The following is a 24,324-nucleotide window of genomic DNA, read 5'->3' as shown; positions in this document are numbered from 1 at the left end:
AAGCTTTGCTCTATTTCTTACTTGTGACATACTAGCAACTAGACTAAATTTTGGCTAATTACTACCGCATACTTTTTTTTTTTCCAACTTTGGGATTTTTTTATAATCAAGAAAATGACATTATATGAACTTTCTTAACTTTAGCATGGGTGGTGGACCTTTTGAACTTTTAACGAGATTTTATTGAAATTTTGATGGCCCATAAAAAAACGGATAGGTATGTTATTTTGCCATATTGCCTCTTCCTGACGAGATATTTTAAATCTAAATGGATATTTGAAATCAGTATTATATTCTGCACTTGCACATTGTGGACAAGATATATCTTTGCAAGTAAAGAAAAAGTTTTAATGACCCTCACCTCCCCCCCCCCCCCCCACCACAAACAAACAGTAAAACCACCCTTACCGAGTGTTACAGTGCGGTTTAACGAATGCAATGTCAACCACTTGCCTGCAGCTGACGGAGACTCGGTTTCCATTTCCTCCTCGTCAGGTGAGCCAGCCGGTTCAGCCTTCATCTGCTTGTCTTCTGTTAAACAGAGACCCACATGCTATATATACTTGTTTCGACAAAGCTTACCTTCTTCAAAAGTCGCCCATTTTTCCCTTACTGAGTGTTACAGTGTGGTTTAATGAATGCAACGTCAACCACTTGCCTGCAGCCGACGGAGACTCGGTTTCCATTTCCTCCTCACCAGGTGAGTCAGCCGGTTCAGCCTTCATTCGCTTGTCTTCTGTTAAGCAGAGACACCCCCATGCTACACATACTTGTTTCAGCAAAACTTACCATTCTTCAAAAGTCACCCATTTTTCCTACTCAACTCACCCTGTGCCGAAGACGACGGTGATGCTTCCGTCGAAGACAGCTCTTCGGATACTGGTTCCATCTTTGGGCGCTTGCGTCCCGACTCTAGCGACAACCGTGGCTGCTCCGGACTGCGCTTGGCTGTTTTGCGGGCTACAAAGAGAAGAAATTCATACACAACCAGCGAGGTTTACGCAGCATATACATGAAAAATTATGGGGGACACATAAGCTCTGCCTTTAAGGGTATGACGCGATACTGTACGCTACCAGTCTACATATGAAGCCACGCTTTGACCAACCCATATGAACTTGCCTGTGTGGCCTAGGAGTAACTGGAATGCGCAAGGGCCTTGGTCGGCTGATTTTGATATCCCCCTTACACATGAAAGGAGAGACCAGAGTTGGCATCTCCGGCCAAGCGTATATTCAGGCAACCAAACGGCCAGTCAATGTGTAGCTATGTCAGCTGTCAGCTACCGCCTGCCAGTGCCACGCTCGCGCCTTTTCGCTCAGAACGCCGACGACTGATTTTCAGTGAACGAGGCCTTAAGACTATCATGTTAAAATGCTGCCTTTCTACATCTATTGCACGGTTGTGTTATCACTTGTGTATAGATTTTAAAGATATTACGCTCATTTCTGAACCATCTACTGACCTGCGACAATTTCCTGCTAAAAAAGTAGAAACAAAAAAGAAAAAGCTAGGGAACACTTAAACAATGCCATTAAGGGTATGACACGATAGCGGATCCTTGTTGGTGTGCATGTACCTTGGCATCCAAAAGCACTGGAAGTTTCTTAGCTTTGCTTGGAGTTCAGTGGTTACAGCCCATGACAGCACAGTATGCCGTACCAGCCCTGTCTGTGGTGTTTCATGTGCGGTGACCGTGTCGACTGGTACCCGAGATGGCAGGACAGCAGACTACCCAGAGAATGAATAGCATTGCCGGCGTTCATACAAGCTCCCATAGTAAATGTAACTGGTTCCAACATCTGCATTTCATTTTATGACTTTTGAAAACTAAACAACGCAGTTTTTCGTGAAAGTAGCCTCTGCGATTGGCCATGTTAAGTGGCAAGCATGATCATAACCTACCAATACAGGCCAACTTAAGCTGTCCTAGGAGCCCCATTCCGTGAACGCAGTAACCCAAAATGCTGCCGCTACAGCGCACTCAATACCTGTTCTCCGCCTGACAACAGGCTTCTCTTTGACCCGCTCGTCCGATTTGATGCGTGGTGAAGACGAGGCCTTTCTGGTTGAGGGACCAGGCTGATCGTCGATTGTGCTTGGTTCCAGTTTCTCTTGGTCCGGTTCTTTGTCTTGAGCCTCGTCTGGATGGGCCTCTTTTTTGATAGGGTCTGGTGCTTCGTCTTCATCGCTGTCTACCAGCATGCGAACTCTCCTCCTCTGAGGTGCCTTGACAGGGGATAAATGCCTGCATGTGCGAGCAGCGAAAACGAAGTAGCTTTGAAAAAAAAAAAACACATATTGCTCATAAGCAGTGAAGACAAAAGCCAAAGTCAAGACTTGTCCATCACTGATTTTCTAAGCCGTTCCACGAAAGCAATGGATTCCCTGCAGTGCTCTTTCGTTATGCCTCAGGCGGATAAATCCATGCACACCTCAACTCCTTACAACTCCCTTCGCTCGCTCTGCACCTAATCATACTGTAACTGCTTCCAGCAGACTGTTTCATTACAGTCAGTGATTAGTAAACAACTTGTGCCACTCCTTGCAAGGCCATGTATATGCCTACTTTCCTTTGTTAAGACTAACCAATCTCATTTGAAATGCCGAGGAACTTTAACTCTTTCGTTACCATGCTTATTGAAATCGATGATCGGTGATCGATGCTTTAAATCACCGATTTCGACATGGAATTTTTTTTATGTGCACCTAGCGCCACCCAGTGGTTAGTCTAGGCAATGCACTTGTAGAACCAGTTTAAATTTTCCCGCTCTGGCGACGTTTTGATGGACCTTTTTGAGCACTACTGTGCATGAGTTGTTCTGAAAAAGGGGGTGGCGGCTGCACTTGAAAAAAAAAATGCCAATCATGGCATTGCAGCATTATCATCAAATTTTTGTGATCAAAAGACTTCCAGCAAGTCAGATATCAAATCATATCACTGGCTTCCTTATCTGATGGTGTTGAATGGTGATAATTATCGAACAATGGCGCAAGCTATTCACTAGTGAGCTTCGACTCTGAGTACGGATGGTTTTATACCATGAAAACGCATTCCTGATGGTCCATCGCATGTCCACTAGTGAGCTTCGACTCCGAGTATGGGTGGTTTTATACCACGAAAATGCATTGCTGATGGTCCACCACATGTCCAATGTGTAACCCAGCCTTTGTAGCCAGTTTGCAGTAGTTTTGGTGCCTCACAAAAACCAGAAACTGCTTCATGCATGGCACGAGAAATAAGGCTGTTTCCACCTGTGGTTTTCTTTTTTTTTTTTTGCTGTTCAGATAGTTTATTTTGTACACAGTGTTCCAGGGTCATTGATCTTCAAAATGCGTATTCTAAATTTTCCTTGTTAATAATTTCTCTGTAGATAACTTGCCTTTTCTATCTTATTTTTCTGTGTCAGAACACCCTCCGAAATTTCCTGAACACTGCTTCCGCAACCCCTTTCAGGTTCTTTTCGCTCAGGCTATTTTCACTTCACACTGCATACTCCTCAAATGTAAAACCGAAAATAAGAGTGCCGGTTTTGAGTGACATGCTTCCTGTTCTTAATACTAGATGGCACCACTAAGCTGAAGGCATCATTGCATCCGTGTTTGCATGCGCAGCACGGAATATGCGGACTTGAGAGTGCTAATTCTTGGAAAACACATCGACATAGACAGCTAGCTGTACGCCTTCAGATCAGCACCTAAGATGCCTGAAAATCCTTTTGTCCATTCACTCAGCATTGAGATCCCCATAAGACTCGCAGCTGCCTGACTAAAAGCTTCAATATGTTGATTTTTACTTTTACAGTGGAGTTTCCTGAAAGGTTTTATCTTTCACATTTTTTTTTTTTTTTTTTTTTTTTTTTTAGCAGCAGCGCATGATGCCCCTGAAAAATATTGCTGGCTACACCATTGGCTTAGTAGTGTGTCTGATTCGGGATAAAAGGCATAAGTAGATGAAGCCTGGATTTCGATCTCACCTTCCCATTTCAAATGCAAAGCCTGAGGACGTGCTTCCCGTTTTTCTAGTTTCCATCATGAAGCAGTGCCTTGAGATTAAAAACACATTATTATCACAGGAAAACAGTAACCTTGCCAAGTATCATGCAAGCCTTTCCCTCTGTGCTTTGCTGATTTTCTGAATATCAGTAATAAACAATAAACAACGAACTGGTCCAATCCAAACTCCACTATCTAAGACCTGCTGTATTATGGTACACGAGAGTTTGTTTAACCATAAAGCGTAAGCATGACCTTGTGCAGTACGTTCTAGACCTGAACGCATCAGGGACGACGGCAGGAACTGCAAACCTGGGCACACAGCCAATGGAAGCAGTACGGGAACATTGCCACACAAAGACCGACCGCGCAGCTAGCTGCAACCACAGATTGTACTTGCGTCTATATAAGCAGCGCTCTTGAAGATATATATAACATCGGTGAAGTTACAGATGCTGTGTTGTGACAACATATGGTGCTAGAACGAATTTCCATAATATTGCTCTTACGATATGCAAGACATCGGAGAGTATTGAGGGTGCACAAATATTAGACGTTGTATATATAGGTGTCTTGACAATTTTTTTATTGGGAGAACAGTCACAAAGGTTACATTATATATTCAGTAAGTTAATAGAGTGAGAAAGAGGAAACATCTGTTAAGGATATCAATTTGCAGCAGCTAAATGGTCAGTTCCCCTTCCTAACCCAAGATGTTATAGCCTGTCACCATACGGTGTAAAGAGGGAGGGGAGGCGGCGTAGGGATGGGGATTCGCCCCGTTTGTAAGCACACAGGTTATACAATTCGCTACCTCATTTTATGTTATGCTTTGTGAGTGGGGCAGAGCATTTAATATTATAGTGTGATCGCCCTCCCGTGAGGCTTCCCAGCAAGGTAGTCATCACAGGCTTGTCGCGAGTCCGTCACTACATTCGATGACTCCCCCTCGCTGATCTTGAACCTTGATGGTGATGGTCATGGCCAGTGATACCGCTTCCACAGGATTCTCAGCATGGATAGAAGCTCTGATAACTGGCCTCTTCTGATTGTCGACCGCAGCTATCATAAACCTGTCGGCCTGGCATAGGCGCCGATGTCCACTTAGAGCAGTTTCGGGCCTTTGGATAGTTGCTTTGCGATAAACTCTTGAGAAAGCGTTTAACAATTGCGGTCACATCTCTTAAGCACACAAACTTCTGTCCATGCAGTAACGAACCAACTTCAAAAGCCTCAAATTTTTCATACACGCATCAAAAACAACGACGCGTCGACAGTTGTGCACCGATCATTTCTCGTTCGTTCCTAGCAAGACAGTTTGCTGTCAGGCTCATTATTTGAGGTTAGTACTGTAAACAACATCCAACCACCCGCCATCTAGCCTTGAGCCCCGCAGCTTATGTCTCAACTGCGAACAGTGATCATTTCGAATACTCACCCGTTCACATCTTTCTCTGGAGTCGGCGGTGCGGGGGCTTGTTTCTTCTCCTTGGAGCACAACGCCGGCGCAGCGCTTGTGAAGAATGATCTGCGGAGGGAAACGGCCATGGCCAGCCGACATCGATCGCAGCAGTTAGTTCTCGGCGCGCAGCAAGCGTAGACGAAGCGCCAGCCAACTCGCCAGCAACACATCCAAAGCGCTCTCGGCGCGCCCATCTCCCAAAGGGAGAACGGACGAGCATCGGGAAGGGCGCTCTGCCCAAGCTGGCAGAGGAGAGTTCCTACTTACGATATCTTCTTCTGCGACATGTTTTAGCAGGAGAAATTCGGTGCGGTATCGGTAAACATCAAGGAACAAAACACAACACTATCAAACAGGTGAGCAGCAAACTGCGCCACTTCCAGCAGAGATCGCGCCAAAACCATCACGTGACCTAATAAACTACTAATGTCTAGATTCTTAGGCACATTCTCGTAGTATTATATTAAAGAATATTTGTTTTTAAAAACGCTATTATAACATGTGAATTACTTACCTAAATAAAATTCATTTGTTTCAATTTAGATTGTTTTTTGAATATTTCTAAAGGGCAGACCACCGTGTACCAGGCTAAACAGGGAAGTAAAGAGTAAACGCTTATTAAAAATATATTTGTACAAAATCTACTGCAGAATAGTATTGCTTTTTAAGCTGTATTTTTTCAGCAACACAGTGTACGAGTAGGATTTCGTACAATACCATTGTATCACTCATCGGACGCCGGTAGAAGCGGCAGAGTGTCAGAAGTTGGCAACAAATGATCAAAAAATCAAAAATGGCTGCTCACATGGCGGCCGTCCGCATGGCAATCCGTCACGTTGCGGTTGTTTCGTGAATATAAATCTCGCGTTGTGTTTTAGTTTAAGCACGCGCTCCCGACGAGCAAAATGACTTCGATCGGGGAGCCGTTCCCTTTAACCACGGTGACAAACGAAGCGGACTCCTTTCGCACTTTCTGCGTGCAGCCGGGACCGACAGACACGTCCGTGGTAGTGACGCACGGGCAGCTGTCCGCATCCCTTCTGGAGCTCGAAGGGAGACCGTTCAAGCTAAGGACATGGAACACTTCTCACGCTGAACCGTTCACGTGCCCCATTGTGTACGACGCGCTCAGGTCTAGGTACGTGGCAGCCAGCAAGAGCAGCCTGTTGATACTGCCGCAACAAGATGTTAACGAGGCGGCGGCGACACGTGAAAAGATCGCCCTTCCGAACCGCGTGTTCGCGGTTCTTCACCGGTGCAGTAATGAGCCGCTGATCGTTCTGAACAGCGGTGTTTGTGCAACGTTAACCGAACTGCAGGCTTTGCAGAAAAATGACACCGTGCGTTCGGCGAAAAGAGTTTGTGAGGAACAAGAAGGACTAGTGAGTGTTGAAGCTGCCCCATCGAACCGCGATGTGTCGACTACAGTGATACTGGCTATCGCAACAACGAAGGAGGAATCTGCTCTCATTTGTCGTGTGTTTCAATTTGGAGCGACTGGGAGCAAGCTGCTTTCCGAGACATCCGTCTCGAAAAGCAATGCACACGCATTCTGCCTTTTCAACGGAAATTTGCTCAGCCTAGACGGAGACGGGTCTCTGGGCGGTCGCAAGTTGCCGCTTTTGAACCAGGACCTCGCGAAAACGGCAACGTTGGCGGCGTTCGACGACACTCGAGTCCTCGTCGGCTTCAAGGACAAGATGCTCGTCTGGAATGTCAGGTTCGGTACGCTGGAGTCCTCGAGGACGCTTGAAGCCCAGACGGCGAAGCGCTGGGGTCTTGTGCGGACCGAGGCATGTTTCGTGACTGGCGCCGGCAGCAACAACGTTATGTGCGCATCGGTGAAGCTCGGCCGCTCGACGCTGTGCCAAGCAGTCGGGCTCGGAGCCGGGGTCGATGGGAGCGTGCCCACGGCGTCGGCACTCGCATCGCAGATCTTAGCCGATGACACCGAGAAACTTGCCGAGGCGCTATCGCCGGTGAGTTGGCGTTCGCAACACAGCATTACTTACCCTGCGCAAATTTATTTCCTCCTCCTAATTGTCCACTAGGATGTCGTTCACAGGAGCTATGACCCTGTATGATGCTTTCTTTGAAGTGTGCCCCCTGTCGTTTCCCTTACCGTTTGTTTCCAAGGCGCATTGCGACCTCAGAGTGCCAGTCTGTCCAACATGACAAGTGAAATGCCAGACTTGAGGTGTTCCGATCGGCACATTACCAATTTCCGTATTGTACCTGTTCAAACTGAATGCTGAACAAGGAATTTCATTATTTCGGCCGGTGATGGTGTGGCTCGGCTTGAGTACGTGTCTACCACTGAGGCTTGTCTTGGTCTGCTGCACACGTCTACAAAGGCCTTCAAAGTAGCCTGTGCATACTTTTTGAGTGAGACTGGTCTGTCATATTCAGCATCACATACTGCCAGGAAGTTTAGTTGATTTTACACTTGTCCCAAAAAACATTTGCAGCCATTCTGAAAACTGGGCAGCATGAAAGGCTTGTGTCTTTACATTAAAATTCATATGGCATTTTTCTACAAATGCAGAATAAGTTGTAATAAGTTTCAGCAACTCAGTGACGGCTAAAACATGTGAGCAGTGTTCAAGTCACGTAAGGAATAAAAAAAAATTAAGTATAATTGCCAATACATAGTTTTAGCTCCCAACAATGCATAAAGGGGCCGAACACTGATGAAAACAAATCATGGGTCTCTGGGAGCAATGAAAAGGTCTTGCCTCATAGTGTATAGTACAGTCACTTCAATATTCAAGAAACGATGATTCATCATTTTAATTTGGCATTTAAAATTGCACAAGACAAACTGAAATGACGTTTCACAGCAAAGTGCTGTCGTCATCAGTGTGCATCAACATGCGATCACATCACGGGAAAATATCACTGTCTTTCTTAAATTCACAGCATTTTTTCTTTCATGGATGCTGTCATGTTTCATTATGCACTCTATCCAATGCGCTGTTAAATATTCTTTAAAAATTGACCCCTTTTTCGTGACTGTGGCCCACTAAAACTTTTGTTGATGCATACATTCCTTTGCCATAACAGCAGTAGTCTGGAAACTGAAATGGACGCTACTCTACCCACTAAAAATGTCTAATTTCTGCCTTGCACATGAGATTTATGTTAGAGCTTTACACATCATTTGCCAATGCACAGTTGTCATTGCTGTGCTCGTGTTTTATCGGCTTACATAAAAACAGGTGCGTAGACGAAGCGAAAAATTCTCAGTAAAATGTTTGTACACCATTCCTAACAGCTGTCATGGAATCGACCTACTTTGGTCAGGATTATTTCTATTGTCCCGAAAAAGATGTAGCACACTTAAAACCACTGTTCTGTTCTTTTATAAATCCAACTAGTGAAAAAGCGGTGATTTACAGTTTTCTCCTTGCCTTTCATGATCTAAACGTGTCACAGCCATCAGTCGGCTGATGGAACCAACTGCATCGAGAAGGAATTCAAATTATTTAAGTCTTAAGAGAACACAGTTTGATTCATGTATTGTAAGGATCTGACACAAAGCACATACTGCGGTAGTTGACTGTTTGGAGAGCTGTAGATCCAGATTCAGTTTAGGTCATGGCAGCCGTTGATGGAGGCAATTTGCAAAGGGCTTTGCTATGTCAAGAGAACTCCAGGTTTTCTAAATTAGTGTGAAGCCCTGAGATGGCGGCATCCCTCATGGCCCACGTAACACTTTGATACATCAGACAGCACAATTTGCTGTAAAACTAACAAATCTTATGAAAAAAACTGTGCAAGCAATAATTTGGTGTTTATTCTCCTTGGATCATGTTTGGTCCGCTGTAATATGTCTGATTCATCGTAGTTAGGACTGCTACTCAAGGTGCATGCGAGGACATTTTGTAATGCCCTTAAGCATAGCTCAGGGCCTGTTTAATCAAGTAGCTAATTCCCGTTCATAATTAGGACTCAAGTTGATACAGGGCTCCACACTGCATTGCTATTTGTTGAGCATTGTATGAAAAAAAAAAAAGAAGTTATATTCTACAATTTTTACTTCAAGATTGAACCCACCGTCACTTCTATTGCTGTACTCTTGGTAGTGTTCGGTACGTTTGGCTACACCTACTGTTGAATGATTCGTGTTTTAGAGTTGAGAGTGTTATTTTCCAAAGGCAGATGCAGCAGCGATGCAAACTTTTCATCCTCTCCATATGTCTTTGTGATAATGAAGTATCACAATCTGCCACACTCGTTTTAGCCTCAGTTCTGCCATTGTGAACAATGCAAGCATAGTCTTGCATAAAAGGCATTTATAGCTTGCCTGATGGGACAGTGCTCAGGCCACGTGGCTCCGGTTTTCATTCAAAGATAAACTAACGATGTAAGCTAGGGCATAGAAAACACTACCGGGTGATAGTTTTCAGTTGCCAGTTCTCGTGAGAGTGCAACCTCAGTAATTAAAACATTGTTTATTAATAATTGTAATTGGTTCACAGGAAGGAAAAGGCACAGTATCTGTCACACTTGTTTCTGTGGACACTAGAACCACACAGCAAGGGAAGGGTTCCTAGGAAGGTAGAAGTGAATGACATCTCACAGCACGCGGACACCTCTTTATTTTGCCTGCATCAATACAGGGCTGCCTGCAGTCGGGATCGAACCCGGGTACTCCAGCACCATAGTCGAACATCTTTGAATCAACGCATCGGTCCTCTCAATGTCGCACAATTCGTACAAATTTTCACTCCTTTTGCAGTTCTAATTGTCCGTAAATATATTTGCAGGTTGCCGACACAGTGTCGGAGCAAGACCTGGTTTCACTTTTGGGCCGGCTGTTCCGAGAAGGTTCAGCACCACCTGCAGGTTCTGCAGAGATGTCCGTACTCCACAACGTGCTGCGATGCCCTCACACATGCACAACACTGACACGGTGCCTTCACAATATCCTGTCTGTGGAACAGGCCACAGCTCTAATCATTTACCTGCTCAGTTTGCTTGAGAACTACTCTATGGCTGATGTGGAGGAAATGCCACTGACAAAAGTGATGGACTGGCTGGCATGCCTTTTGGACGCCCACTTCAGCCACTGGGCTCTAGACACTGGGCCGTTGGCCATTGGTGAGCTGTTGGACAGACTGGCTGCGGCAGTGTCAAACATTCGTGAGCTATTCAGTGACCTGTGCGAAGTGGAACAATGGTTGTTGGTCATACTGAAAAAGGTGGACACGTTGCAGTTTGACAGCCACAGCTCATACGCAATAGTCCCATTTGAAATTTGAAGGCCTTGCCAAGTGTCCTTGTGGAGACGCACACAGACTGGGGCATTGTGCCGGACAATTCAGATAGACACGCACACACACACACGCCGACTGTGCTTCATCAGGGAGTGCCGCCTCATCGGATCCACCAAGCATCATTCATGGCTATCCAAGATGGCTGTGAAATAAAAGTGTTTAAGAATTCCATCTGGCAGTTGTGCTTTATTATAAAGCCTTCTCTCACAGCAGCTCACTTGGTTTCAAAGCTCGAGTGGTAACTGAAGACACTGTGAGTACAAGAAGAGTATTTTTGTGTTTTCCGTAGAATGCCACCTCTGCCGACGATTGTTTATTTTGTCATGTTAAAACTTGATTGCCAGGTTTTGTTAAATGAGACTGGAAAGATTCACTGTTGCTGTGTTCAGTGGGGAATGATTATTACCATATCTAATAAAGTCTGAAATTTTGTGCTATGCAGTCAATAGCTCCGGAATAAAACGATAAAACACCTCATCAAGCTCAAGTACTTTAGAGTCATGATCACTGACAGCTTAAACTTTGAGTTATGTGAACCATATGGTTTGGCAGCACAAAGAAAAAAACTATTTTCATAAAGGAAAACCTAAAAATGCTGAACGTGATGTTGGACTTGATCCACCCTGCTTAAATACCTTATATATTCCATACCACCATAAATAAGCAGCTGTAAGCTGGGCCCGATATTTGATTAACTAGAAAGGATACAATGACATCTGTCTGTATCAGTTTTGCACATTGTCATGCTACTGTGCTTGCCTAATTACATTTTTCTAAGATTTGTATATGGCACTCGACGTTCACGATAGTTTTCGTGATCTTCCCAGCGCCCAGGCGCCCATCGCTTCAGGCTTTATTGTAGAGGGCGCTACTTATTATGCTGATTCGAGGTGGGCGTGGCGTGACGTAAGCGTAGTTCGACTTCCGGAGGTCTGCCTGCTTGTGTGTGTCTTGAGGGAAAGCTGATGTGCGCAGTGTCACGCCGTCTCCACTTCAACTCGCTTCAAATGGGAGTTTCCCCAAGTCTGGTCAACTTGCACTGCTAGGCACATTCTCCTCTAGTCTTCTGTGTGCTCCGCTAAGAGATACAAAGAATTTTCTGCCTTCGCCATGTATCGCAACGTCGTTTCCCTGGCACTGTTTCTGGCGGTGATGTGCTGCCTCGTCGTCGCCCACAGCAAATATAGTGAAGCTATGAACCGAGCTGGACCCCTGCCCGATCCAAATGCCGAGAAGAAGCCGTTTCGCATGCACAAGCTCAACTTGCTGTGGGAGAAAGCGCAAAAGGTAAACACGGTCTTTGAAAACTTTTTTTCGGCTCCGGTCTCAAAGGAGTTTCTCCCGGGTATCTTGCGTCGGCATTTTTTTTTTGTTTTTTTAGCTGTGCTGTTTCATCGCCGCCTACTTGCAGTATACATGAAGTTAGTTATTTAGCTATTAATGCTACAGATAGCTACGCGGAATGCCAAATTATTGTACCAGCTTTTATGAAACTGAATGAGGTGCAATGTCATTGTATTCTGCCCTCGCGTGAGTATAAATCAGTTGGCTGTAGTATCAAGTCTTTGACACGACACAAATTCATGCAAAGACCCGAAACTTTTCGTTGCACCTGCTGTTATCTCAAAAGAATCTTTCGTTCACTGCAGGCTAATCCACATAACTTGAACGAAAAACCTTTGGAAGCGCGCTCAGTTTATGCGGTTTGAGCTGGTGAGTGCTATTCCGCTGATAAACCTATCATTGATGTTTTTTTTCTTTTCTTTTTATTAACCTTTACCAGAGGTTAAGCGAGGCCAAGCTCAAGGGTCTCTTCGCCGACCTCAAAGTTCAGGACAAAGAAGAGCTTGCCTGGAAGAAAATGATGGGTCAGGACAAGGAGGGTCTCAAGGAAGCTGAACTTCGGAGTAAACTCAAAGGTAGGCTTCTCCTTTGATTTCATTTCATTTGATTTTTCATTTGCCACCTCATTGCTTTCACTTAGTTTTGGTTTTGAAGCATTCATGGCCTAGTTCAAGTCGTTTTTCGCAGTGCTCACGCAATGTGAAATTCCCTCTTGGATATCCACACTGCCATTGTAGGTTTGCTTGGAACATCATCAGTTAATGCTTGTATTAATAAGTTTGTTGCCAGATGCCAGCCTCCATGAAAACTCCCAGGAGCCCCTGCCTCATACTTTGTTTTAACAGCTTTATAGGCTTTTTAATGAGTTTAATGCATGCCAGGCCTGTTGAGATTTTTCATTGCTTCGGTGTGGTCCAGTGTTTTGCACCATCGTATTGTTTCATCTGTGCAGCCATAGTGGACAAGTTTGACTTGTCTGACCAGTTCAAGCACCACCAGGACGAACCTCCGGAGCACCCTAATGCCGCTCGGAAGGAGGGCTACATGTTCCGGGATAAGAAGCTCAACAAGCTCTGGCTCAAGGTGCAGAAAGCTGGCCTCACTGGTGAGTCACCCTGCTTGCTAAAATGGGATCTGCGAAAGTGATGGATATTAAGTATGGCATTTCAGCGAGTTGTGTAAGATGCCACAGCATAATATGTGAGTGAAGATGGTAATGCAGTTTGTATTTTTTTTACTGAAAGCACATTTGTAGATCCTGTAAACCATTCATTTGTTCAGTATTCAACAGGAAAGGAGGGAATGAGCGGGGGGGGGAATCTCTTCAAAACGCGTTCTCTATTGCCCTAAAAGCACACAACTCAGCTTTCACACATAGACTTGTTTTCCTTTGTTAATTGTTGTTAACTTCAGACTCTGCGTTTGCTTCGATGGTTCTGACTCTGCTTCCGCTGCTGGTTTATTTTTTGCGTTTTTTTTTTTGTTGTTGTTGTTGTTTTCTTGCATCTTTGGTTCGTTGGCTCTGGTTATGTTTGGCCGTGCTGTGCTTTCAAAATTTTGTAGATTTGACGTGCTGTTAGGGCAATATAAGGATGATGTTTTGTTGGATAATTGGGTAATTTTTGTTACTCTTGGTCTTTTGATGTCACATTGGTTGTGGATTTCAATTAAACGGTTGGTATAGTTCAGTGCCTGTCCTGTTGTCTTGTATTTTATCAATTCGTGCTGCCTTTCACGATTAAGAAAATTGGGCCCTGGCCCTCTTGGCAACCGTCAGTGGTGTACTGCGTTTGTTCAAAAAGACTGATCCTCAACAATGGGCCAATGCCATCAACTGCTAGTCACTGTGGCTAACCAGTGTAATGCATGTACAGGAGTGGGAGTATCGCCAAAAGGATCATTTTAGAATGCAGGTGATGTAATGATCATTTCGGTGTTACCAGGAAACAGTATTTGGAATAAGAAAAATCTCAACACTTTCATGACTGGCTGACATGGCATCTTTGTTCAGATGAAGAGATGCGGACCCTCCGGGAAGAGTTCCAACACCACCAGGACAAGATAGACGAGTTCTACGCGACACAAGATCAGGATGGAAAAGAACTTGGCAGTGAGTATGAAACTGCGTTCATTGTGCTGTTTTCTCACAAGATAAGAACTTCTTGCTCTGATAATTATAAAATTGAAAGCTTAATTCACACATGGGCATCCTGCAAAGCTTCTATATTAAGAGGTTTGCGGGGCACGAAGTGGAGGGAGTTTGGTTTGTAGCCTCTTGCGTGGCATAGCGCGCGAGAAGGCTTCACTGCTGAAACGGCGAACAAGCACGTAATAAGCATGGAGTTGCGGCCACGCTGAAGAACGGAAATACCGTGCAGACAGAAACGAGAGGAACTGGCATTGACCCTGAGTTAGCAGGACGCATTCTAAAGACAAAGAAAAAAAATACCGCCAGCAAGGAAGTCGTTATAAATTGCTTGTGGCTAGGCCGGCTGATATGAGCGGCCGACAGCTGCCGTAGGCTGATGGCAAAGCTTCGAAAATGACACGTTGCGACCGGTTTTTGGCATATCGTCGGGGGCTTGCCGAGCGTTGCATGCATTTCTAATGGGTGCAGGAAAGTACGTATTAAGTTCAATTCCAGATATGTAGAGCATGTGTATATCGAATTATTGGTTATATCAAACTCAAAATGTCTTCTTGAAAACATCATACGAAAATATAGCAGTGTGGTATCCGCTTATTGAGCTCCCATTTAGCGGAAGCTCCAGCTTTTTCTAATCACCTTCTTATCACTTTTCAGTTGGGCTATGTGAATATTTGAAATTTCGAATAAGGGTCGGATATCTTTGTTATTAGATTCGTTTTTGAAAGCCTGACATTCCGAATCTTCAGAATATTTGAAAATTGCCGCATGCACCGAAAACCTTCAAATTCACCGCAGTTTCACTGTACGGCGTGCTTCACTGCAATGCTTGACCGCGTAGGTCCATCCTGCCTGTAAAAAACTTGTACCATATTTTTCAGCTAGGTATATGCTTTTATGCAGTTCTAGTTTAATTTTGTTTGCAAATACGATGTGAATTGTAAAACTAAACAAGATAAGCAATTTATTTTTAATCACTTTTTTTTCTTTTCTTATTTGTATTCGAAAATTTTTGCAACCCCTACTTTTCATGCATGGGGCATAGTCAGCTGCGCAGCATTGGACACCTACTACTTACTGGTAGTGCTAACGCAGTAAAGCAGAGCGTTAAGGTCAAAGTTGAGTCCACTTGAAAGTAATCCTTGGTGTGGAGTTCTTGTTTTCAATGCAACACTGCTGTCATGCTAGGAAGCCCACATTTGGTGCCTTGGTTGTCGCGCAGCGAAGCCAACTTAGCTGTTCGAAGGCCTGCTTGGTTAGGTTTGGTTAGGTTCATATGCTTTATCGTCCAAAAGCAACTCTGGCAATGAGAGGCCGTATTGGAGGGCTTCAAAAATTTCAGCGACTGGGTTCTTTAACTTGTACTTTCATTGCACACTACATGCTGCCTTTTGGACAGACATTGCTAGCCCCCAGATAAGCTGCACCTGTGGATGTTTCCTCCTGTAGACTGGATGTCCCATCGAACTTTCAAACATTCCAGTAAATAGGAGTAGAAAACAAAAAATTGTGGGGTTTTAAACATGGCCTGAACCTAGTGATTAAGCAAAAGCAGTGAGTGTTGCAGCGATTTCTTCTGCGGAAACCAGGATTTAATGTGCCACCGTCACAATGTTCAAACGAACATTCTGTCCTAGCAACTCACTGTTGTCGTTTGCCTCTACCAAATACAGTTATATTTTCTTCCTCTTCTACTACTACTTCTTTTTCTTCTTCTTTTACTTTTTTTTTCTTCATCTTCCACGGTCTAAGGGACTGAAATCCAATTTTTGGCAGAAAAAAGTGCCAGGTTTTCTTGTAGTTTTTGTTATTTAAAAAAACCTGATGTTGATGTGTCTTGTCTGTGGCTTCAAACTCTCCATTGGTATAACAACCGAATTGTATTGATTACAGTTATTCAGTAAACTTTGATTAATCTCCAGAGTATTTAGTAGTTTTTACAGTAAATTACATGTGCTGTGAGTGAGTTTCTACCTAAAATTTGTTTAGATTTGCCTACTTTTAAATATGTTGTGATCATTGAAGAATGTGGTATATTCTTCCATAGATATGTCTCAATAATATACACATCTTTCTTCACAATAAAATAAGGAAATGCCCCTCAATGCATATCTGGCATTATGTGTAAAGATCTTCGTTTAGCAAGGGCCGCTGAGCAAAAAGTCCGAAATAATGAAGCCCAGTATGTTGCCACCAGATTATCAGTAAACGGAGTTTCATTGACAGCACTTTGTTTACATGAGTAGTGTACATTGCACGATGATGCGATGACATAAATCATTTTGAGAATGTTCCGGCTGATGTGTGGTCTCTCCTTCCTTAATGTCTTAATTGGTGATCTTTTAATTTGTGATCTTTTAATTAAGATGAGGTGGAGCTGAACATGCTGGCTGAAGAGGAGCGCCAGAATGGCCTCCTGTCGGGAGACATTGAGCGCCAACGCCACGAGGCCCTACTCGAGTCGTACCGCAAGCTCAACAGCCGCGCCGACGAGGCGTGGAAGCGGAAGGGCGGCTTCGCCGAGGACAAGGTCCAGCGGCTCTGGAAGCTCGCTCAACAAGGAGACTTCACGCCTTCAGAGTTGGAGTCCCTCAAGGTAGGGATGGCCTTTCATTTCTATTGCATATCGGTAGACGATCACTTCTTCGGCCCAATGTGCGATGCAAGGAGTGTGAGAGCCACGATTGCTGCAACTCGGCAAAGGTTAAAACTTGGCTACCTGTGATACCTATGACGTGATTGTACATGATGAACGTACAAAATTAATTTTTTAACTTTGTTCATGTACAGTAGCCAGCTAATTTTACAAACTCTGTTAACTTGAACTTCATTGAGAAACTGTCGACACACTCAAAAATGTGTGCCTGTTCAAAACCAACCTTCCGAAACTTTCCAGATAATTTTTCAACTGAGTTATTTTTCGTCGGCCTAGTATAGATGCGAGCGATCATAGTTTCCACAACCACCTGCTTCTTCATAGTCATGAAAAGAATTGCTGCTGGAACTTGAACAGTCAGTCCAACGAATCAGCTTGCGTAGGCTTGGCTATTTCTTCATGATTGCCACCCAAATAATGGCATGCTTGTTCCTATCAAGGCCTTCAGAAACTGGTTTTTGCTTCCCGAGTCACGTGCATGCGCGTTTGCAGCCAAACCAGTGGCAATAATTGCACTGTCTGGTATCGTAACACGAGGTGAAACGAATATGACGAAAGCATGGCTGAAACCCAGATTGAGTTTAGTATCACTTCCAGATGCAATGTGCGGAGCAGCAAAGTTCACAATTTTTTAAACATTGTATTTTGCAGGCAGTGATTTTTTGTAAAGTTCACAGACCATTCAAGAATTTCGATCATTTTTCGCAACACTCCATGCATGAAGAAATCTTGTGGACGCTAGAACACTTTTCAGAATTTACGTCCCACTTATTGCACCAGGGCGTACCATCCAGTAACATATGCGTTTCTTCTACAGGCTGCGTTTTTACCTTCAAAATCTTGGTTCTGCCCATCAGAGTTCCGTCGGAATTTTCTGTTGCTGTGTCTCAAAAAAGGAAATATCCTCCCTCATAGCCTGAGTCACTTTGAGACGTTAGGCTCTCTAAAACCGAAATAATCTCCTTTGGAGACATCTCCTTTGGAGACTTTGTATGATGAGTGCCTATATATTAATGCGTTCCTAACCTAAAGTCAGCTATAGCCTCTGCATTTGCTTCATTCCTCTGTGCCTGCTTTGCAGGAGGAGCTCCAGCACTACGAGCACCGGATACGCAAGCTGCACCACTTCCAGACGGAGCTGGAACAGCACGGAGCAGACCCCAAGGCGGCACCCGACGAGGACCACGTCAAGACTCTCAAGCAGCGGATCAAACAGTACAACCACAAGGTCCATCCTTTTTCCCTTTTTCCTTGCTTGTCTGCTCTACCATTGTGTGATATAGCCAGGAATATTCTTCTAGGGAAGGCCCAAGGTAATCTGTTCCTTCGGGGAGTATTTTAGGAAAGACGTCAGGGTGATTTGTTCCTTCGGAGAGCGTTTTAGTGAAGGTCCCAGGGTAACCTGTTCCTACGGGGAAAAATTTAGGGAATGCCCAGTGTAATATTCCTTTGGGGAGCGTTTTAGGGAATGTCAGAGTGTAATCTGATCATTTTGAGAGTGTTTTAGGGAAGGTCCCAGAGTGAATTGCTCCTTAAGGGAGTGTTTAGGGAAGGCCCAGGATTGTTTATTTCCTGAGGAAGCATTTTAGGGAAGATTCCAGGGTAACCTGCTCCTTCGGGGAGCAGTGGGGAAGAGAGGGTGACGAACACTGCTAAGGAACTTGCAGTGGGGGAGAGGGTTAGAACTCTTATGAACTCCTATTTTTCTTTTTTTATTGCACACATGTAGTTTGCACATAGCCTTCAGATGCACACCTAAGCACCTGAGGTACAGCCATTGCTAAATGTAACCAGGCTGCGGAGTGTCATAGCTAACCTTGTAATGATGGCTTTGTGGCACCCCAAAAGCTACCGTATTTACTTGCATAATGCTCGCACTTTTTTTGGCAGAAAATTGATATGAAGTTAGGGGGTGCGATAATTATGTGGGAAAAAATTTTGGAGCAGATGTTTTGGAGCGCTAAAAGCAAATTTAAATAGGTGTGAATCGGGAGACTTGTCTCAGGCCAGCTATTGTAAATATAACCAAAACATTACTTTCAAGCATGACTTACCTTTGTTATAAAAGTAAAAGGTCGCCAAAAGCACGAATTGCTAAAGCACTTAATTTGCACGCAGCCTCACCATCACTCCCTGCATTTCATGGCATAATATTCACAGCAGACCATACAGTTCTACCCTTGATCAGAGCCCTTGTCGACGCTGCAATTGCAGTCTCTAGTAACGTACGCAGAATTCGTTGACGCCAAAGTGCCTGCTAGCAGTGCGGTTGCCATAATCTAGCGCGTATTCGATAGCGTATATATCGGGCGGCAGCTGTATAACTCAACTCAACGAGCATTGTCAATGATGATGATGATATACCTGAGCACTTTATGGACGCCTGGGAGCACACAATTAGGCTAGCTAGTTTCAGTAGTGCTCCAAAGATGGCACTTGCTACCACTAGCCGACGACTCTCGGGGCAATAATTTTGGTGGTGCAATGACTATGCGAGGAAAAATAATCCAATTTTTGACGGCCAGTGTGGAGGGTGCGAACATTACTCGAATGGGAGCATTATGCGAGTACCAAAAGCTAAGGACATGGGTTCTCCTTACCGTATAAGAGATGTAGAGCTCACGAGATACCCTAAGGGGTCTACTGTATGGCTCAAGAGTGAACTATGCATCCTGGTTAGTATTAGCAAAACGGGTATGTTTTGATACATAACTACCTACTCGTGTAAGTGCAGTGTTTTTTTTTTTTTCTGCAAGCGATGTGGCTCTGACGGGTGTGGCTTTTACTTGGGACAGACATTATTTCGTCAAAATCTTCCGGCTCCTGCATATGCCCGATTATGCGTCTGTTTTATGCTGTGACTCGCATTGTTTTGTAGCAGATTAGCACAGTTGCAGCAAATCCTTCGAATACATAATACATGGTAGTATGGATCAGGCAACATCCACCGAACAATCCGAGTGGGGCAACTGCGCGGAGAGAAACAAATTGCTAGCACTTGCTTGATTAGTTTGTATTGCTTTGCTAAAAAACTGCCTATGATCCTAAGTTAAGGTCCTTATATGATCCAGCACTTGCGGCAACTTGACCGAGGGTTTGGAGCGGCACTACACATGTGGGACCCACGGCTGTTGTGTGAGATAGCCTCCTCCTGGGCTACAAGCACTGCCAAAACTTTTGTGTGAATGCCGCACTTTCTGGTAGAGTGTTTCCTTAACCTCAGCTCACCCAGAGAGAGAGAGCCCTTTTGGAGCAATAGTATTTTGAAGATTTCGGCCACTGGCCCTTCGTGTTTGGATTCACTTATCACAATTGTCCACTGTGGTATATTAGTTTATTTACTGGAAGTGCTGGTATACCCTACTGCAAGCTACTAGAAATACTCTCACCCTTTGCGTTTTTTTATATTTACTGGAAGTGCTGGTATACCCTACTGCAAGATACTAGAAATACTCTCACCCTTTGCGTTTTTCCACATGTCCTCCTGCATTGTGTGCATGCATGAGCCCAAGGTGGTTTTCTTGACACGCCGGTGCAAACTTTGCAGGTCAACAAAGTTCATCAGGACCTGGAAGGACGCATTCTTCAACGACACCTGGAACTCTGAAGTGAGTGCTAACTGCTAAATCATTCTTCCAAGATAGTGCTCTGTAGTAGCCTAGTAGCCTCGTTAGCTTAGTTACTGAAGTTGACTTGTAGCTGCAAAATCTATTGCCGCCCAGGCAGGCCTTCCTTGCGCAAATGTCCGTAGAGAATATCTGCAGATTTTAAAGTGCAACTCTCGTTTGACTTAACAATGCAGCTTCGGGTAGCACCAGCTCAAAGAAGTAATTTAAAAAAGCTGCTTTTTTTTTTTTTATTACAGATCTTTACATTCATATTTCCGGACCATAAGACATTGCAGTTTGAGGAGAGTCTCCAGTCATTGCGGCCAACTACTGAAGAAATGTGGATCGAATCCGGTGCCTTCTATAGCTGATCAGACGCTCGTCCCTGCGGTGGATATTGTGCGCACATCAATGTTGTCTTCCCGCTGTGTGCTCAGTCTGCGGTGCGACTGAGAACAGAAGAGCGTTTGCTCACGCGCATCTTTTTCTACAATTTTTCTTATACAACTCTTTCAAGCTCTGATGGATGGCCAATTCAGGAGCATAAATACTTATTCTAGTTTGTCTCTGAGTCACTGTGTTCGAAGCTTGCTTAGTATTGCGCATTTCTTTACAAAACAAAAATGTCTACAATTCTTTCGAGTGTTTATAGTCCTCCTATGGGCGTTTTGCTCGAAGGTCCGGACGTATATATTGTTTTTTATGTTTTTGTTATAATAAATTATGTGTTCCTAGTCTCTTTGTGACGTAATTTAAGGGGGAGGGGGGCTGCTTTCATTGTTTTTACTGTAAACTTTGATGACAGAGGTCTAAACATACTGTTTGCTTTTTTTTTTAAGACGTCACTTTATAATTTTCCGATATGTGTTTATGCACTTAAAGATCCCACTGCTACTAAAAATGCTTAGTTTTGCCAATACAAAGGCCATAGATTCAAGATCATTGCCATATTAGTTTGTTTTGAATGTTAGTTTCAAACTGTGAGGTCGCTAATACTTTTCAGTTCGTAACCAAATTTTCCTGTCATGGACGAAAGCCTCATAGTCACCATTTTTTAACAATAATTCAAACTGTATTATGCTTCTGGCTTTATTGGTTAGAGGACAAGGAGACAGCTATGTTCCAGATAGTACACACTGAAAAAATCTACCAACTGATGAGTAGTAACTGGTCAATTAGACTAGTAAGTAGACTGTTCAGGCACTAACATGTTGAAGCTTCTTCGCTTTCCATGAATTTAAGGCTAAGATCAGGCTTTGTAGCTACCTTTCGCTAAATAAGTTGGACTCTTTAATGGCTCATGCTGTCGTGGACAAAATGTGTCCCGCTTTTGCGGCGGCTCTGATTGGCAGAGGCGGGATAACGTCATGGGTCTGGACCAATCGCACAGCACGACTACAGTATGCGCGAATGCGTGCTTTAAATGGCCATATGCCAATCGAAGATTATGTCCAAATTACTGACTAATTAATGGATTAATTACTAATAATGACCAATTAAGTAATTTAATTACCCAATTTATCACTAATTCAGTACTAAGTTGCTTACCTCCTTGGTGCCTAATTAAACTAACTAATGACAATTTACTACTAATTAGTGCCAGCTGCATAGCAGAATGCAGCACTCGGGCTTTTGCCTTTCACTACTTTAGTCTCTAAAGTCCCTCGTAATTTTTTCACTCTAGCAGATTTCTCATTCAACACACAACAGTACAGTATACAATGCTCTACACAAAAGTGCCAATTCACACCTGTGTTTTACTCTTACCATAGGATTTAGCAGTCTTCAGCCATGGGTCCGTTCAGATGGACGTCCTTGCTGCCTGCTTGGTACGGCTGCAGTGACGACTCCAGAAGTTCCTCAGTCTTCAGACCTAGCTTTAGTTGCGTGCAGCTCGCAGCAATGCAGCTTTCGGCCTTAGTGCAAAATGGCATTTGGGGCTACGCACCATACAATCTGCATCAGCTTGCCTGCTTTTTGTTTCATTATTAGTGGGGGATATCCAAGTTGACACTCATCATACATGGCCAAAGAAAAAGTAACAAGTCACAGGGCAAGTGATTTGTCTTCACTCCAGTCTTGCCTTTTCACAGTGTAACAAGGGAGCACATCTACAATCATTAAGCTTCACATCGTAGCAGTTTGTATGGTGCGTACTAGTAGTCGCACATATACATTTATAGGATTCATGCGAAGTATACAAAAGCTGCAGTCTTGCACTGTGTGCAACTACTAAATATGAGTGTATCTTCAATCTCAAAGCGTCCCTTCCTTTCCCGTATGACTCATCCCCCCTTCCCCCCCCCCCCCCCCCCGTCAATGTCCTACAGTCATGCAGTTTGCTGTCTCCACACCCTGTTACCATCTCTATTACCTGGAGAATAGCTGACCGGTGGAATAGGCTCATCGGAGTCCTCTGCACAAAGAGAATGCAAACCGGAGTCAATCCAAAATGTGCATTAGGAATTTACAGGCAGTTTACACAATTTGTGGTTATCCCTGTTCTTGAAACCGCCCCTTCCCGTTTTAGCAATGCTTCACAGCACAGTCATGCCAGTGAAGCAATGCGACAAAGTGGGCAGTGGAGTGAAATTGAACCGAATTCAGAAATCTTCTACGTGTTCGGGAATCGAATAACAGGTACAGGAGTAGTCAAAAATTCCCAGGCCACTCCAAATGGCCAGGGAGCAGTTGCTGTCCGCTATCGCGGCGCTGCCATCAGATGCGCGCCCTGCCGCGAGCTGGTGGCGAGGGTATGCAATGAAAGAGGGTTCGGCCTCTTCTTTCTTGCTCTCCTAGATGACAAAGCAGTGAAATAGTGCGGCGCGTGCCTTTGCGATTCCTTCGGATTGCGCTGCGCTGCAGCCCGTGGCTCGGCAGACGACTGTTCGCCAGAGTGAAGTATGATGCTGGCCTCAATATTTAGTTGTCCTGTGTGCTCTTCTTTGTACTTTTTGGCGTACGATAACTTGTGTTTACCTTGACATCGGCTATTTCACAGCATGTGGGGCCGTCACTGTGCCTTCTCTAATCGTGTCGTGGCAATTTATTGCCCGCGAATCAGGGTAAAGCGCGTATTGTTTGCTTGTGCTTCTGGAGGCTTTTCTTTATTGTGTTATATCCAGCTCCTCATCTCCATCCTTGTATGGGTTCAGTATCCTCACGCGCGTGACGACCCGCTAATGTTAGGGATTCAGCACATGTTACTGACATGTCATAGATTTTACACAGTATGAACTATCAGGGTTGTGTTTTGAGCGCCTGCGCTAGTCTTGTTGCTTTCAGGAGAATGGAAGGAGTGCTTTTCCCAGTTGGCAAGAAAACAAGCGGGCAGTGAATGCGTTTAACAACGCGAGATTGTCACAAATGTTTCATACTAAGTGGCATGCTATTCAACCAGTCCCTGGGTTTTTGGCTCTGAGATTCTTGTCGGGCGGACTGATATATTCTTCACCGCCACAGATGCATATAGTCAATATATGGGATTGCCTGTTTTTGTGTTGGTGTTGCCACTGGGCTGCGGATATTTCTGCTTTCGTTAGCGCTTAAGCTGTCATGCACCATTTCAATATTATATGTAAGGAGTCCCTGACCGCAATGGGATTATAGTTCTGCGTCGTCATTTTTTAGTTGTCCAGAAAAAATACACACAATGACAATACAAAAGCGTGGAAAGGAGATATATGTTCATGATTCTATATCCTTGTGCAGCTCAGTGAGAACCTGCCAGACAACAGTTCAGAAATGGACATGCTTACATGAGTACACACGTGTACCTTATGACAGAAACCGTGAACTACAAGCCATGGCACACAAGTTGAGCATGTCCATTG

General features: G+C 44.3%; 3 protein-coding genes across 3 annotated transcripts in view; 2 read left to right on the top strand and 1 right to left on the bottom strand.

The window, feature by feature from the left end:
• Positions 1 to 5,872, bottom strand: part of DNAlig1 (DNA ligase 1) — a 33,257-nt gene extending 27,385 nt beyond the window's left edge. The window contains exons 1-6 of the mRNA XM_084604206.1: positions 5,726 to 5,872; positions 5,435 to 5,524; positions 1,992 to 2,248; positions 829 to 960; positions 659 to 736; positions 454 to 531 (exon numbers count right to left, since the gene is read on the bottom strand). Of these exons, the coding sequence (XP_084460332.1) occupies positions 454 to 531; positions 659 to 736; positions 829 to 960; positions 1,992 to 2,248; positions 5,435 to 5,524; positions 5,726 to 5,745 (655 nt within the window). The 5' untranslated portion in view covers positions 5,746 to 5,872. The remainder of the gene's footprint in view (positions 1 to 453; positions 532 to 658; positions 737 to 828; positions 961 to 1,991; positions 2,249 to 5,434; positions 5,525 to 5,725) is intronic.
• A 364-nt stretch (positions 5,873 to 6,236) lies between these two features.
• On the top strand, positions 6,237 to 10,908 carry LOC146189348 (uncharacterized). The gene is made up of 2 exons (XM_084604205.1): positions 6,237 to 7,437; positions 10,228 to 10,908. The coding sequence occupies exons 1-2, from the start codon at positions 6,364 to 6,366 to the stop codon at positions 10,720 to 10,722; spliced, it is 1,569 nt and encodes a 522-aa protein (XP_084460331.1). The 5' UTR covers positions 6,237 to 6,363; the 3' UTR covers positions 10,723 to 10,908.
• Positions 10,909 to 11,672: 764 nt separating this feature from the next.
• Positions 11,673 to 21,226, top strand: LOC146189347 (alpha-2-macroglobulin receptor-associated protein). Its single transcript, XM_084604203.1, has 8 exons — positions 11,673 to 12,024; positions 12,521 to 12,656; positions 13,034 to 13,186; positions 14,093 to 14,191; positions 16,594 to 16,823; positions 17,965 to 18,111; positions 20,431 to 20,491; positions 20,749 to 21,226. Exons 1-7 carry the CDS (start codon positions 11,848 to 11,850, stop codon positions 20,488 to 20,490), a joined length of 1,002 nt encoding a protein of 333 aa, XP_084460329.1. The 5' UTR covers positions 11,673 to 11,847; the 3' UTR covers position 20,491; positions 20,749 to 21,226.
• The last annotated feature ends 3,098 nt before the right edge of the window (positions 21,227 to 24,324 follow it).

This window comes from Amblyomma maculatum, chromosome 5, assembly GCF_055883805.1.
Source record: "Amblyomma maculatum isolate TAMU_Amacu chromosome 5, ASM5588380v1, whole genome shotgun sequence".
Taxonomy (NCBI): domain Eukaryota; kingdom Metazoa; phylum Arthropoda; class Arachnida; order Ixodida; family Ixodidae; genus Amblyomma; species Amblyomma maculatum.
This window is presented reverse-complemented; position numbering and strand designations above follow the sequence as displayed.